The sequence below is a fragment of the Notechis scutatus genome, chromosome 2 (assembly GCF_049901735.1).
Source record: "Notechis scutatus isolate UNSWTSFEM ecotype Mainland chromosome 2, rNotScu1.2, whole genome shotgun sequence".
In the NCBI taxonomy this organism is placed as follows: Eukaryota; Metazoa; Chordata; class Lepidosauria; order Squamata; family Elapidae; genus Notechis; species Notechis scutatus.
Window position 1 is genome coordinate 169,149,642 of NC_142010.1, and position 17,524 is coordinate 169,167,165.

A 17,524-nucleotide genomic window follows, 5' to 3' on the forward strand; every position below is an offset into this window, starting at 1 on the left:
ACAACAAAACTACTAAATGCACAAAGGTGAAAAGATTTGACTTTACCTACAATGGAGGAGTGGATAGCGAAGACAATGGAATGTGTTGAGATGGCCAAATTGACTGCTTTAATTAGAGACAGAACACTGTCTCGATTTAATTATGATTGACTCTTTCTGGGAAACAGAAAACAGAAACTACACTAGTAACACTTCTCGTGAGGAACCTCTTTCCGGGCCATTTAAAGTTTGAAACCCCCGGTTTATTCTCTTCTCACAACCCTTAACAGCCGCCCCCCCCCTTGTCCCCCAAGGTCACACAAAAGCCTCTTGCCATCATTTGTTTATAACGGCGAGGCTGGGCAGGCGGAGAGCGGGGCGGAGACTTAACTCCAGGCTTATTTTCCTGCCTCTTTTAACGCAGTTCTTGCGCTAAGCGGTTAAGTTCCCTCGCCAGCCCTTGCCAGGAACAGGAGTCCTTGCCGCCTCCGGCCCAGCCTCTCGCAACGATGCGGGCTATTTGGTGCGCTCCGTCTTGCCTACTTTTCCTTCTCGGCTGCGCCGCGTCTCTGGAGGAGCCAGGCGCTGCCGCCGGCGGTTGCTCGCCCTGCGTCCCCGACGAGTGCCCGCCGCTGCCAGCCTGGGGTTGCCCGCTGGGCAAGGTGCGCGACAACTGCGGCTGCTGCTGGCGATGCGCTCGGGGCGAGGGAGAAGCGTGCGGGAGCGGAGTCTCGGGCGGAGTCACCGTCTTCTGGGGACGCTGCGCGACTGGCTTGGAGTGCCGCCGCCGAACCAAAAGCCGGGGAGCCACCGCCGTGTGCGTCTGCAAGAGCCGCTACCCGGTGTGCGGCTCCGACGGCCTCACCTACCCCAGCACTTGCCAGCTGCGGGCGGCCAACCTGCTCGCCAAGAGCCGAGGCGACCGCCCAGTCGAGCAGCGGAGCAAGGGGCCTTGCGAGCAAGGTAGGCAGAGCCGGGAGAAGGTGGCGCCTGCGCCCCAGGGATTAAAAGTGGGAAGAGGCGAGGTCGGGATGGGGGTCTTGGGTGGAGAACCCGCGGGACGGGGCTGTATTCCTAGGTGCTGCCCTGCTCGCCTTCGCTTGGATGTGTAAACCCATTGAATTCTCTGGGGTTGACTTCGGAGTAAGCGCACAAACAGGATATAGCGCCCATTGCGTAATTTCTGAAGAAGGCTGTCCAAGGATATGAAACATAGCAACCCAATTTTTTTTTTAAAAAAAGCAACGTCCAACCAACTATTGATGGTTGTTTAACCTCACATAGGACGTAAAGAAAAAACCAGTTTGTGTTTGGATACGAGTTTACAGTAAGAATTAGGCCCCTTTGGATGGAGCTCAAGTTCGCCCTTGGCAAAAGTTGAGTCCCATAAATCAAAAGTTGATTTATCTGGTCTCTTCCATGTTGTTATTTCTAAGTTTGGTTCTCCTGTCTTGTCCTTTTTAAAACAAGTTCTGGTGTTGTTAAAATGTGTGATTTGGGGTAAGGAAACTTAAATAAATGTAAGCTTTGGCCGAAAGCTTAATTGTTTTAGAATTGATTCACATATTGAGTAAAACCTTGGTTAGGACTTTCTGTGGTGAGGCACAATTACATTGGCTGGCACTTCATAGATGAGTTTTTATGGATTAATTTAGAGCTGAGAGTATTGTGTTCTTTTATTATTTGTCTCCAGTGGTTCCTTGCATCTCTGCTAATCTGCACCAAGTTTAACCAAAACTGTGATTTCAATCCCTATAGTCCTAAACATCCTTATTTATAAGGGAATCCTAGGGATAATTTTGGCTGTTACATTATATTTCTTACCCTGCCTACTGGCAAATAGATTCAGCTGAATTTTAAATAATTTATTTCAAGGTAAACTGTAATACTTAGAGTACTGTAATATTTCACTACCAAACTTATTAATATCTTCACATCAAATTTTCAAGAAAAATTCTCAGGAAAGATCATTTTGGGATTAGAGGTATGGCTATAAAATAGATATCATTTTATGATCTTCACTGAAGAGGAAGAACAAATTGTGGTGCAACTATCAGGAATTAGGTATGGATACTTGGTAATTTAAACTTATGAGAACTACTGCAATGTTGAGGTAAACATTAGTAGGATTGTGGGTGTATGTTTGTCTTGAAAAAGTCACTGGCTAATATATCTTCAAGATGTGTCATTCTCAACCTTTTAGTGCCTATTTGATTTCCTATATTTCTGTTTTTTGGCTCATCCAGCAAATGTCTTTTTTCCCCACCTTTGTCTTACACATCAGGAATGTTAATATAAGCGTTGGAAGATTGTTATATCAAGTCTGCCTGATCTTACTATCTACAGTGCAAAAAAGGCATTCCAGATTAGATCTCAATACAAAGTGTTTCTCAAACCTTGGCAGCTTAAATAAATATTAGGAAGATGCAAAGAGCACTCAATTAAAGAAAACCTATCCTTACCTTTTATCTTTTAAGAGCATAAAAATTCACAATTTTGGTGATTAAAAATGATTATGGCTAACTTCTCATTACTTCCATTAAAAGGCCTTTTAAAACTTTTATAGCAAAGTAATTATTTCAAAATTTCGTATTTATTCACCATTTCCATTTTTATACATGTGGCATTATACCAATGCTTGACTGTTTTTCAAAAGATACCAACATTGAAATGAAAGGATTTATTGGCTGTTCTATAATGTTGAGTCTCACATACCAAGGAAAGAAAATGGGAGGACAGGACCACACAGGCTTGAGATATGCTTTAAACTTGCCAAAAGAAAAAATTCCAAAGAAGCAAAATACTCAGCTAAACCTCAGATGACCTCCAGACCCTACAGTAAGATAAAATATTTACAAATGTTGTTAGTGATTTAAGTCAAGTGTATGCTAAACAGGAAACCTTGTATTTGTGATGAATAATTTGAGGAACACCAAGTTAATTGGGGAAAAGGGCTTTAAGACTTGAGAAGATAGCAGAATCAGGTTTTCAAACTTATTATCATTTCCATATGTCAAAGTTGAATAGAAGAAACATAATAATAACAATCAGTCTATCTGATCATGCATACTATGAACCCCCATAAATCAAGATTGTGGTCAACTCCCAGGTGGTTTAAAAACTTTGTGATAAATATGGTAGCTGCTTTCTTGAGTTCACTGAACTCCTTCAGAAAGTTTAAAGTAACCAGTATTAATACCTTCATAAATAATCATTACTGTCTCTGGCTTCATCAACACTGATATAAAGAAATATTTATAGTAGCATTGGAGACAAAAAGGACATTTCCTTTCTCTTAATGACCACTCAAGGAGTTTCCAAAATACAATTTAATTTCCCTGTCTTATAAGGATGACCTTTTCACAGCACTTCTTGTTGCACAAAATGTGGCAACCGTCTGAAATAGAGTAATTTAAATCCTTCTCTTTGGCCAGAGAAGATTTTTTTAAAAAGAAATTAAAATATCTTTGTCTAGAAAAACATGCTCTGTAGATGTAGTTTCATCTGATGCATCAGCTGGTGATAATGGAGTTTCGGTAAATCTGTCCTGAAGAGAAAATTGAAGAAGGTTCTTTAAAGTGAATGGAAGAGAATTGATTGTCAGATTCTGGCTCTTTTCCTGGGCAGTCCTGCTTCTAAACTCAATGGTGCATTTAGCATATATCTCAATTTTTTAAGAAAGCGTTTTTAAGAAAACAAGATTATGCTTTCTTGCAGAGAGACTTGCCTTTACCAAATAATATGGTCGCTAATCCTCGCATCATTCTTGTGTATGTCACTGATTCTCTCTTCCCCCATAAACTATCAAGTCAATCATGCATTTTTTTTCATTCCCCTTCCATGTACACATAAAATAGATTTATGTACAAACCATGTAATAGAAATAGACTGTTTTCTAAGTAGATGCTCACCAAATATATTGCTATCTGTCCAATAGTTTTTTCTTTAACCTCTTACTTCATTTTCGTCTATCTGTTCTTTATAGAATAATTGCCTCCCTGCATAAAAATATTCATTTAGAACTCTACATAATTTATCCAAAAACTCAACCCTGTTTCATCATCATAATTTACTGAAACATAACATAAACTCTCACCGGCTAAAAATTCCTACAGCAAAGTACATTAGAATAATGAGCTGCAGATACTGATCTTTACTCTTATCAATGGCTTTCATATAAAAGTTGTTAGTAATATCAATTCAGTAATACTGAGAAGATACAGAATATTCCAGGCAAAAGGGAAAATTGGGTGATATATTTGACTATAATCACTCCACAGGTAGTCCTCACTTAACCAGAATTGGCAGCTCCAGACTTACAACATGAGTTTCTTGGTCATTAAGTTAACAACCCACAGTTGTTAAGCAAGACTTCACATGATCACAAATTGTGCTTTTACTGCCAGCTTCTCCATGGATTCTGCTTTTTGAAAACTGGCTGTGAAATGTGCAAATGACAGATATATGACTAGAGGATGCCCCACCGGTTGCAAAATGCCCAAATTTCAATCATTTGACTGTTGGGACACTGCAGGGATCATAAAATTACTTTTTTTAGCATATCGTAACTTCAAACGATTGCTAAACAAGGGCAATTATTAAGCAAGCACTATTTGCATAGCATTTCTATGGAGAGTAGAATTTTGGTCTCTGGCCAACTAGGACACTTGCCTAATTAAACTATAAAATGTTAATTAACATTTACTGCAATGTTTATAAGGCTGGGATCATGTTATACAATTTGTGGCTGCATGTGTTATAAACTTGTTAAAGTTCTACGTCTAAATGCTTTTAGGCCGTATGTTATAAGTACTCCATTGCACTATTCTTGGCAAGGGTACAGTAAGGTTCCTGAAGCTTTTAACAGTAAGATAGGGCTAGAAACAATTCCTTGGCATCCATAGCCATCCTGTGTAAGAGGCATGAAAAAATGCAGAAAAATTAGACCTTTCAGATGTTTTTAGGCTTAATTTACAGGGCTTTTCAAAATGTCTCCAAGCTTTTCTTGGCACTAAAAATTCCAGGACAAGTTGTCCTCTAAGTCCCGAAGATTGTTTTGAGTTTTTAAAGTGGAATGCAGATAGACTTATAAGGCAGAATTAGTCAACCAAAACAGTGTCAGTCTGTGCAAGTAAATAGCTCTCTCTTTCTCTCCTATCCCCACATTACAAAGTTTCTGCTAATTTTTTCCCTTTATCTGAATTTATTTTTATTTCTCATTCTGCTTATCTCTTCTTTCTTTCTTTCTTTCTTTCTTTCTTTCTTTCTTTCTTTCTTTCTTTCTTTCTTTCTTTCTTTCTTTCTTTCTTTCTTTCTTTCTTTCTTTCTTTCTTTCTTTCTTTCACAGTCCAGAAGAACTAAAACTTGGTTTTTTAGTTTTTCTCTTGATAAGTACTTGGATGGATATTTTCATTGATTGCCAGAGCTATAGATAGACTGTGAAGTAAGGAAAAAATCCCAGAGGAAAGTAATGGCAAACAATTTCTGCATTTCTTACCAAGCAAATAAGATGAGTCAACTTCCATTCAAACAATACTTGGTTTCTTTCCTAGAATCAAAATATAGTTGGGAATTTGTTGGCCTTTTTCTCTGTTTTATTTCAAAAGGAAAGGAACAGTTCCTTCCTTCTAGCATTAGACTTGCTTTCAGATGCTTCCATGGCAGGATTCCAGCTAAAAGTTAGCTTTATGGGATATTAAGGAATTACTATTTTTCAACATCAGCCTGAGCTATCAGACTTGAGCTGAAAAACTCTGGAGGACCACTATGTGACAGCAAAGAGTTTGGATCCAGAATTTTGCAAGAGATGGTAGCCTTAGCTTCAACCCATTAGACTTGAGGAAGGACTGTCTTGATGAGCCAGCTGCTGTAGTGGTTAAGACACCAGGCTAGAAACTGGGAAAGCATAGGCATAAAGCCAGCTGGGTGAATTTGAGCCAGGCACTTTCTCTCATCCCTAGAAAATGAATTTAGAGCAAAGTAAAGTCTACTGCTCCACAATTTACATTGTTTGGACAAGTGAGATGAATGATATGGTTTGAATTCTGGGAAAACTGCAATAGGGGAAAGTTGTGCTACAGCAGTTAAGTAACAGCTAGATATTTATGGAATAACAAATGGGCAGCTAAAAGGCCTAAAGACACATATATAGTATATGGATTCTATAGCAAATGACTAGAAACTGCAGATTGGGGTCTTCTAATGCTGTTATCATGGAACAGCAATCTAGCTGGTTTTGATAGGTCATCAGGGCCACCGCACACATGTGTGCAAGTTGGGTACTTGCCAAAGGTGCCATGACATGTGGGGGCACCAAACAATGAGAATGGTAGTAGTCCAGTGCCACATTACAGAGCGCCAGGTTAGGTGGGAGAAGCCTACCCACTTACTATTCCATGTGTGTCTGTGCATGCACTGTAGAAGAAAAGAGAGAACAAAACACTAGGAACCCACAACTGCAACATGATGTGACTTGACATTCTGATGCAAAAAACCTTTTGCACAAAGGTATCATAGAGGCCAGCAGCATTCCTGTAGGTCATCATTTTTAAAAACATTCCTAGCCTTTTTCAGCCTTGGCGGCTTCCCCTGATTCCCCATGCCTTTATTTCTTCCCCGCTTAATTCTTTACTGCAATAAAAAAGGCTGGATAATAGGTCTCTGTTTGATCTACAGGGTATCAACAACAGTCTCTGGATTAACCCATTGCTTAATTGTAATAAACATTTAGTTTTTGCATTGTTAAAAAAAGATTGTTTTGGGGATTCTTGAGAGTGATTCTGGCTCTGTATACAAATTGTTGGGTTGCATAAATACTGAGAAGAACCTTACTTATTTACCTTCTGCCTGGGCAAGTAGCCTTAGGTAGCACATCTGAAGAATGCTATTAGAAAACTTAAGTAGATCCATTATGGTGAAAATTTGCCCATCTGTGTTGTAAAATAAGATTGGAAGTAGAAATAAGGATATGTAGAAGGTTGCCTCTAAAAACACTGATTTTTTTTTCCTCGTATTTTTCCTCATACCAAATCATGCTGTCATATTGTTTGTTTTCCTACCTGCTCCCAGCTGCCAATCCGTTCCCAGTGCAATGTGGAGCAGGTAAATGTACGAAGCAATAGGACTAAACTGTGGAGTCAGTCACCCGCTACATTGCTAATTACTAACATATTACTAAGTTAAAATATGTTGGACAGTTTTTTATAACTCTCAATAATACTAGCTTTAATGGAAGAAGAGGGAAAATGTGCCACTTTTAAAGATTCCCGTCTATTCTCTAATATATTATTGTGTATTGTTATGTTTAGTAATCCTCTAAGCATCTCCATTCTTTAGATGTGTTCAATGACCTTTGCTGAATCAGGGTTTCGATTATGCTGAGTCCACATGCTTCTTAGTTTACGGGGTTGCTTCTTTTCATTCTTTAAATCGATGGTGCATTTGCATAGCGACCAAACATTTATACTCTCAAAATGTTTCTAAGAACACAACCCACTTTCTCTAAATCTAACTGACATTGTTTTCTTGAGAACTATGATATTATCAAAAGCAAGTCCAGAGAGACCTCATGAGATCTGTTTGCTGGCCTGATTTAAGGAGGCGTTCAAACTGATCAGCTTCCCAGATGCTGTAACAAATTCTCACAATAACCAAACTCTTTGATCCTGTTGCTTTCTTTCCAGAAAGCCTGATAATTTTGTGAGCCATGGAAGGAGTTGTGGTTTTAATAAAAACAATAAAGAGTTCTCACAAATAGATGAAGGATAAAGAAAGCAAAATAACTTGTGTAACAGTTTTTCTGACAACAAAGTCAGAGGTATGTTGTCAAAGGTTTCATATCACTCTTAAAGTCAGAAGTTTCTAAAAGTTTACTAGAACCTGATAATTTTCAGTCACAACTGTTGAACTTTGTGAAGGAGTCAGTGCCAGCTGCAGAAGTTTGTTCAAGATGTTTGTCCTTTGAATTATATAACAAGTTATTGTTTACATGCTTTTCAGTAAAGCTGCAGCAAGCATTCAAACAATTTCATTTCTGAAAGAAACCCTCATCCCTAGCTGACATGGCCACTAGAGCAATCATGGGAACTGCAATCCAGGATGTCTGGATAAATATGGATTGGGGAAACCACATTTGATTTCATCTGCATTAGTGAGGACAATATCCCCCAGCTTTTCAGTAATCATCTCACAGAACTAATAACTGTATATACATTAAACCTGGTTTTAAGTCTAGCCATAAAGCTCCAGATCCAATGTATATTAGTGCTAATCTTAGGCTTCAATTAACAATCATATCAGTACAACATTTTATCTACTGGGGGCGGGGGTTGGACTAGATGACCTACAAGGTTCCTTCCAACTGTATTAATCTGTATGTTCATCTGTATCTGTATTTTATAATGATAGTGGGGCTATTACTGCAATCAGTGTAGCAGTCAACATCAAACCAACACCGTTGCTGTAAGACTCAACTGAGCAAAAGAATTATAGATGTATTTTGAATAGAAGAAGATGTGGACAGATAAATTGTAGAGAGGAAAAAGCTTCTAGAAGCTGAAGCCAGAGCTTGGTACTAAGAAGTTGAAGCTCTCTCTGTGGTCCATTAGCCCATGGATGGAGAGTTATCGATCTTAGGTGGCAACCAATACTGTACTCCAAAACATACTACTGAAAATTGGCAGAACAGCAGAATTTGGGGTGCATTCTTAGGATTTTGCAGTGTTTTAAGGATGGAAATGTGAGAACTATGTCTCTGAGAGGCTTCTTGTATCTCCCACTACCTTCTTTAGAAGTTACTACATAGCTGAAAATGTACAAAACTCCCATATTCCTTCCAGCAACATTACAGTGTCAACATATGGATTCCAGTGGCCTTTTAGAAGATTGAGAGGTTGAGTTGTAGTCATTTTACCCTCAAATGCAATAAACTGTATGCAACAAAATTTCATTTTAATATATGCCAATTAGTGTGCATTCAAAGTGACAACGAAGTTATTATAAGTCTTCTAAATCTAAGTCTAAAAATACTACCTAAACCTACATTCTATAATCCCTTCAGTTGAATCCAAATAGCTTGACTTAGTAAAATAAAATTATTGCGCATTCCCCATGTGTGTTGAACTGTAAAGCCATAACAAGGTATTAATCAGAAATTCAGACCTCTTTCCTGGGAATCACATTTAAAATCCTTCCAGCAAAACTGCAAGTATATAAAATTTGGACCCAGCACACTATGTTATGCTGCTGATTGGAAGCAGCTTAAACATCTTCCTACATTATTATGAAAGCATTCCAAAGGGGAGAAATATGGTTATTTGGGGCTATTTTTCCAAGTATTAAAAGCATGATTGTCATCCTCATGGGACGGGAAATGACATTTATGGAACAATTCCGCAAGCAGCAGGATGTTAGTGGGGTACTTGCATCCTGTTGAGTTCTGCTCAGAGCCATAACTATAAAAGGCAATTGTATGTCATTAGTTGTTCTTCTACTGTACAGGACACATGAAAGATGAATCTATTATCTGGCACTAATGATGACCCTTCCGTGACTCTGTTCACCTATGCAATAAGAAAAGCATCCCCCCACCCACTTTTCCTTTATCATCTAGCAGAGCTATGAAGGTCCATGCTTGGTTGAGTCTCCATATTCTCTTAGGTCTAAGTCAGATAAATGTATTCAGTTACATTCTCTCTAGACTCCTAATTGAAAAGCTAATTTTACCTGAATAAGGCATAGGATAATTGTGAGTCTCTCCCTATTAATGATATTTAATTATTTTTTTAAATTTTTCTTATTATTGAGAACCAGTTTAGGGTAGTGGTAGTGATGAGTTCTAGTACTAGGCTCGGCATGAAAACCAGCTGGGTGACTTCCACCCAGTCAGTGTTTCTCAGTCCAACCCAGGTTGTTGTTTTGGTGAAAATAGAAGGAGGAGGAGGAAGAGGAGGAGCAGGAAGGAGTACTAGGTATATTCACTTCATCGAGTTACTTAAAAAGTAGTCAAGGTAAAGAGTAAAGCTGTCCCCGCAGGTTTCATTCCTCTAGTGGTTTCCTAAACCAAAGAGCCAGTGTTGTCTGGAGATGTTTCCTCAATCTTGTGGCTGGCATTATACCACGACACAGCATATGATGAAACATGGAGTGCTGTTACCTTCCCGCATGCTTATACGTGGTACCTATTCATCTACTTGCATTTGCATGTTTCCAAACTGCTAGGTTGGTGGGAGCTGGGACAGGTGTATAGGAGCTCACTCCATCTCACAGCACCTCAGATCTCAAACTGTCAAGCTATAGACTTTATATTTCTCATATAAAAACATAAAAATAAAAAATCAAACATTCATGAATGTTTTCTTTTTTCTTTTTATTATATATATATATATATTAGAAGCTAACAACATGTGTATCTTTGTTCTTCAAGCGTCTTAATATTGGTAGAAAGGATTTGCTTTGTACTAAAAGGCATAGATGAGAAATATAAAAAGAATACTTTTCTTTCTCTTTATATTTTCACTAAAATACTTATTAGATTTTTCTCCTGCCTTCATTTGAAGGACACAGAGGCTCAGTGGTTAGGATGCTGAGTCTTAGACTATTAAAAGTCTATAGCTCTGTCCTCAGCCTGGAGTTTGATCTTGACAGGGTTCGAGGTTGACTCAGCCTTCCATCCTTCTGAGATTAGTAAAATGAAGACCCAGATTGTTGGGGGCAATATTATAAACTGCCCAGAAAGTTCTGTAAACCATGATGGGGCGGTATATAAGTCTAAGTGCTACAGGTATTGCTACTGCTATTGCATATGTCTTTTTGACTGTATATTCACAACAGCAGATCAAAGGTCTTTTTCATGATTGGGTTAACAGACATTTCTCCAGTCCTTGAGTCAGCGGAAAAGTGAGCTGCCTAAAGTGCTAACTCTGACTCTTATTCTGCTTCAACAATGAAGCCAGCCAGGAATGTTGTTTTTACAGCTTCAGCATGGGACAGCTTATTTATTTCATTCCTTTCCTAGGCTTATGTGCTGCCTCCCTCATATCTGATTCTTTGCAGCTTACAAAACTACCACTCAGTAATTAGGTAAAAATAAATCCCCAGCACTAAGGACTATGCTGCATACGGAACATAAACTCCAAAGGCCTGCTGAAAAAGGCAGGTCTTAATAGCTTTGCAAAAGGCCAGGAGAGCCTGAGCCAATATGATATTAAAGAATGTTCTGGCAGATTGATGTTCTTCTAAGCTAGACAAGACACCATTGATGATTGCTGGAGACCTGGGAGTAGAGCACAGCCAGCACTTTCCTGCCTTCTGCCAGGGTACTTCAAGGAACAGTCCCTCCCTCCCTCCCTGGTATGGATTTACCTCCAGAGTCCTCTGTCCTTGGAGGCCACCGTGCTACACATCACCTATCAGGCTCTGCCTCCTTTTAATGAACATCTGAGGATGGTAGCAAGTACCACATTCTCTTGAAAATGTTGCTGGGGTTTTGAAGCCCGCTGCTCCTCTTCTGCAGCGATCCCAAGGTTGAGTTTTGCCAGCCCCAATACCTTTCTTTTTGTCCATGAGGCACAGCCCAACCATCAAAACAATATCACTGGCAAAATGCAGGGTGCCGTTCCTCACAGCAGAAGCCACCAATTTTCAAAACTTCAAGGGAACAAGGGAATAGCTTCTAACCATTATTTTTCTGTTTAGAAGTAGAACTTGGAAGAACACTGATCAGGCATTAAGTAAGCAGATGCCTCCAAAGAAGCCCAGAAACCCATCCTTCCCATAGCCTAACCCAGCATAATCACAGAGGAGAGTGCCCAGTGGGAGGGGTGTATAAGCACAACAGTCTTAAGGAGCTAACCAAGCCCTGATTCCATCATCACAAACTGTAAGCAACTATGGAGATGGCCTTCAAGAAGGAATTCAGACACTATTAGATAAATACCAGCTATATGTGGGAATGACCTTGGGAGACACAACATTGTAGACAATGTTATCTACAACTAGGCAACCTTCGGGTAAGAGGCAGCTGAACCTGGAGGAGGAATGAAATGTGGTAAACATCTCAGAAGAAACCCTTCTTAGCTTCTTTGACTGTAAAGGTGAGAAGGGAGAGATAAACTTTCAGACTTGCAAGACTCTGTTAATGTAAATGTACAAAAAAAATATAAAGCTAGTACTTTCTGGGTATGCTTCTTATCTAAGGCTGACACCAGCCAAGCCCTGGAAGGGAGGAGAGAGTAAGAGAAAAACGTCAACATACGTCCACCTTGATTCTTTTTGGAATAAATGTGGGGCAGGGGAGGGAAAGAATCTCTCAAGCTTTCAAGATTTTGTCTTCATATTGTGCATCAATAACAGAAAACTCCAGATGAACTTACGCTGCCTTGCTTCTGGCTATGGATGAGATGGAAGCAACAATATTGTTCTTTAAAATAACGATTGAGACATCTTTGGACCACCTGGTAGGAATGAGGACGGGCACGTTGTCTATCAGCATGTTTCTGAAACTATGCTCCACTCAGCACTAGAGCTCCCCAAACAACTTGACATTGTTCTATGAAGACTTTTAATGACTTTCCCCATGAAAAGTGGTTTTTCGACACTCACTACAACCAAGACCAGGTAGCCAACCAGGTAGAATGTTGCAATGATTGCAGGGCTTCCATTAACAAATGAATCATGCGTAGTTCCTATTAAAATGTTAATGATACATACTTTCATCGTTTAACATGAAGCATGCATTTATTTTAAATGTTTTCTTATTTTCCCCTTCTTACAAAAAGAAACAATCATTTACTGTTCTCATAAGAAGGAGAACGTGCTCGGTGCTTCTTAGTGTCGAAAAGTAAGAAATAACAATCTATTCGGAAACCAGAGTTACAGTAGACCCAGCTTAACAATATACTAATTTCACTATTAAACATACGCTGCCTAAGTAACAGTAGCCGAAATGCTTATTATAGGGATATAACAACCCTCAGGGGGAAATGGGTATACTATAATGTTCATCATAAAAAAGTCACTAATTTCAGAGTCCTGAGAATGTCTTTGTTTCCCAGACTTCAACTATGCATATTTTAATTTCCCAGAGAGATCCCAGCAGATCTGAATTCCTTTATGCTTTGGAAGACTGCACAGTAGACCCTAGGCTTCCTTATGATTATAGAAGGATAAGAAGCTGACCCCAACTACTAAAAGTATTTCAAATATCTTGGGGGTTGCATTGCATTTAAATTAAATAGAACTAAAAGTATAGTTTTCAACATTCACTAATATTTCATCTAGTTCCCCCAAAATCAAGACTTTTAGAGATATGGCAAAAGAATAACAACTTATTTTTTTTTTATTTTTTTTTGATTTGTCAATTGTTTACAAGATAATAAGTACAAGTGTATACATAGTTGTGAATATATGAAATGGGTACATATAAGAAAAATAAAAGAATAAGAGAAACAATAGGACAGGGACGGTAGGCACGTTGGTGCGCTTATGCACGCCCCCTACAGACCTCTTAGGAAAGGGGTGAGGTCAATAGTAGACAGTCTAATGCCACAACCCTTTCCCCACAGCTGAGTTGACAGGCCATCCATCAGTCCTTGTCAGCAAACTGTACCAACCTAACATTTGTTGTCATCACTGAATATTATTTTCCTGAGCACAAAGCTTCTGCCTTGGCTTGCTGCTGAATGGTGGCGTATTGATGGTGAGGTTGTAGAACAAGTTAAACAAAGCCATCTCTTAAATGCTAGAATTGGCCAATAGTCTTCATGAAGGGCTAGAGTAGCAATAACCAGAACTTATCATTTGGACATGCCTGCTAGATGACTGATCACTGGGCTGAGGAGTTGCTCAGTAAAGTAGAAAAGCTTCTCCACTTTACCAAATACATTTTCTTTCCTTGGTTATTCCCTCAAGGAAAAAGAAGGAAAGGAGGGAAGGAAAAGGAGAGTTGTACTAGATAGAATTGTGTGGGCAATTCCTGGTGCCTACCAGGAAACAAATGTACAGTATATCCTTTCTCAATGTGTTCTGTGCTGTAATAAAAAAAACAGAGAGAGTAAACTGTCCTCAGCAATCCTGGAGAATCACTGAAATGAGATTTGGACAGAGGATAGAAAGAGAGACAATCAGTATTATATCTATATATTATCAGTACACTAATGGAAAATACACAATGCTGATGCTTTTAGATTTCTGTTGGGTCCAAAAAGACTTTAACTGACAAGATTTGTAGGTCTAAAAATCTTTCAGGCCAAGAATTTCTAATGGACCTTTTGCTCTTTGAGGTTCTTCTTACCAGAGTTGCTGAGAGCTAAAATGGGGTTTTGTGGATTCATGGTGTTTTGTGCTATTATTTGTAAATCATTTCGAGTTCTTGAGAGACGTAGAAACATAAGCCATTTTTACAATAATTGTACACACAATGTATTCTACACACTAGAAGCCCTTGGGACTAAATTTTAGCAGAGAGTAAAATATAAATGGATGTTGTAGAAGATTCAGCTTTTCATTAGACTTCTTAAATAGGGAAAGGGATGCCATTTTATTTTATTTTATTTTTTGAGGCATGAGATTGTTGTCATCGAGTCCTGCCTACATCAATCACACTTCCTTTTTGAGGATAACTGATTGAGTCCATGTCAATATTAGCAGTTTCTTCCAAGATGTTTACCAAATCATCAAATTAGACAAAAATCTTAGAACTAGATCACATTGCTTTGGTGAAAAGCTCCTCTCTCTCTTAGATAGGACCATCTGACTGACGATATTTGGATGCTTTCGGTTAGCAGCACTTTATCCTCTGCTGAAAACTGTGGAGTTGGAAGGTCTGTCTCTTCCCATAGTAATAATACACCCCAGGGATATTTCCTCGCCAGTGCTGAAGGAAATCAGAGCAGAATAGAACAAAAGGTCACAGCTATGCAACTTCAGCTAAGCCAAAGAAAAATCTAGTAATTCTAGCCAACAATCTCAAGAACAGCAGCTTGTCTCATACTGCATAAACCTTGATCTTAGGATAAGAAGTCTTTTTCTTTAGAACTTAGAACAAAGTTCTAGAATGAAAACTAAGACAAATATTCCTTCCTGAGAAAAAATGTAATGTATACATAGGAATTATGGTAGATGTCCCGGAATATAATCTCCCTGAAACATGCTAGAAATTTGAAAAAGGAGAGTATATTGCAGATTCTGTCACAATACAGTAGTGCTTACAAATAGGAAACAGCATTCCTTTTTGCTATCTTGGTTCTGTTGCTTAGGTGATTCTTAAGCAAGAAATGAAACACATTTCTTTTCATAGTTTAGGAGCAGATTGGGAATCACTCAGCCAATAAGTCTGAATGTTACTTTCAGATTACTTATAGGACTGCCCGTTCCCTATAGTTCAAGCGGACAAAAAACGCTGCGATCCTAAACCTTTCATGATTGGAGACCATGTATATTTGTCCACAAAATTCTTAAAATCATTACAACCCTCTAAGAAAGTAGGGCCAAAATTCATTGGCCCATTCCCCATCTCCAAAATTATTAACTCCTTGATGGTAGAACTTCAACTCCCCAAAACATTTAGGCAGATTCATCCAGTATTTCACTGTAGCTTGCTCAAACCGGAGATCACTTCAAATCTCAGACCCCCCGCTTCCCACACCTCCAACTCCCATCATGGTACATGGGGAACAACATTTTAAAATTAAAGATATCCTTGATTCGCGCACTCACCGTGGATCCACACACTATTTAGTAGCTTGGAAATATCTTCTTTCCTCAGAAAATGAGTGGGTAGCCAAACGACATGTAAAAGCACCCACATTACGACGAAAGTTCCACCTAAAATACCCTGATAAACCATCCTAAATTGCAAATGTAACACATGATTTTGTTTTTTCTAGATAGACCTATCTGTTTTTTAAGGAGGGCAGGATGTCAGATCCGTGTATCTGTCATTTCTTCAATGAAAGAAGAAAAGGGGGGGGGGGAGACTGATAAAGATATCCTTCTTGATGTAACCTGAATATATTTAATCTTATATCGAATTTGTATAACCTAAACATGATACAATGGAGAGATGAAACCCAGATGGCCAGAGCCTATCACCTCTCAGAGAGACAGCCAGGAGATGAAGAGACCATAAAAATTCCACAGTGAGATGTGTCCTGGGAAACTCTGTAAAAGATCCTTCTAAAAAGGGGGTGGGGGCGGAATTAACAAGTTGGCTCTTTGTTTTACTAAATACAGATCAGGATAAGGGGAGGGGTTTTAAACTCCCTTATCTATCTCTGCATGCCTGAGAGATCTTAGGTGCTGCTTTTGACCCCTACATGAATTGTCTCATCTCAGTAAAGGATTCCTTTTGATACGTTTTCAGAAGTTCATTCTAGTTGATTGATTGGGAAAAGTTCTGTAACCTGACACTCAACATAGTTTATTTTAAATGTGTTTTTTTTAAATTTCATTATGTTTTTGTCATCTAGAGTTCCTTTGGTACTTAGGTAGCTATATAAATTTGTTAAACAAATAAATGTCTATGACTATCAGCTACAGTACTAGAGACCAAGCCAAAACAGATTTTTAAGTTTTATGGAGAGAATATGTCAGCCCTTTGAGGTAATCCTGACAGGAAGCCCAATCCATGAACACCAACACTACCTTTATTGTAAGGCTACAGTAGCAGGATCTTGCAAGTCTCTTCCTTCCTTCCTTCCTTCCTTCCTTCCTTCCTTCCTTCCTTCCTTCTCTCTAGAAAACTAGGGAGGGTCCCTTCTGAGATGCTTCCCAGTCCTGAGTTACCTTTGGCATGGTGATAGTCTAGGCTGCAGCTCTTTTTCCTGTGTCTCAAGGTCATTCCCACGTACCACATTCCAGAGCAAGAGTTGGGCTCAGCTTTAGTTTTTGAAACTTGGCAGAACAAAAAAGTAATGGCAAGGGAAAGGTCCTGAGGAATTGTTTGTTGTTTTTTAAGAGCAAATTGTGTTTTCATTTAAGGATTGAGATGGGCCTTTAAATTTTGAAACGTCAGAAGTTTCTGAAAACAAACTTTGCTAATATTTAATTTTCTGTTGGGAAGTCAGCTGTGGACTTGAAATACTATTATGTATGAATTGTTCTCTATCAGTGTCTGGTGTTGATGCTGATGTTTGAAAATATTGCATATTTATGAACATGCATCAGCTTCCTGGGTTGTCCAGCCAAGTTGAAAAGCACCTGTATATAAATAGAATACAAAATACAACTCTTTGGTCCTTATTAATACTATATTTTATCCCACACTCACATCTCTTGCTTGCTTTTTGAAGCTACATACTTCCTCGCTCATTACCCCCCTTTTAATGTTTAAATCCAATGTGATTTGTACAGCCTCCTTTTCATTGGTCAGGAAAAATGCTTTGATATCTAATAATTGTCACATATTAGTAATGACACAAAAGAGGAACGGTTGGCAGGATGAGCTGATCATACCTCAAAATATCAAGGAGCCATTGTCATAATTCTCTTAATTGCAAAAGGGGAACAGCACCCCCTGAGTCTGCTTCTGGCTTTCCCACAGTAGCGG

The 17,524-nt window shown here is 38.9% G+C and overlaps 1 protein-coding gene across 1 annotated transcript in view; it reads left to right on the forward strand.

The window, feature by feature from the left end:
• The window catches only part of IGFBP7 (insulin like growth factor binding protein 7), a 24,375-nt gene continuing 6,851 nt past the window's right edge, over positions 1–17,524 (forward strand). The window contains exon 1 of the mRNA XM_026688442.2: positions 1–942. Within this exon, the coding sequence (XP_026544227.2) occupies positions 489–942 (454 nt within the window). The 5' untranslated portion in view covers positions 1–488. The remainder of the gene's footprint in view (positions 943–17,524) is intronic.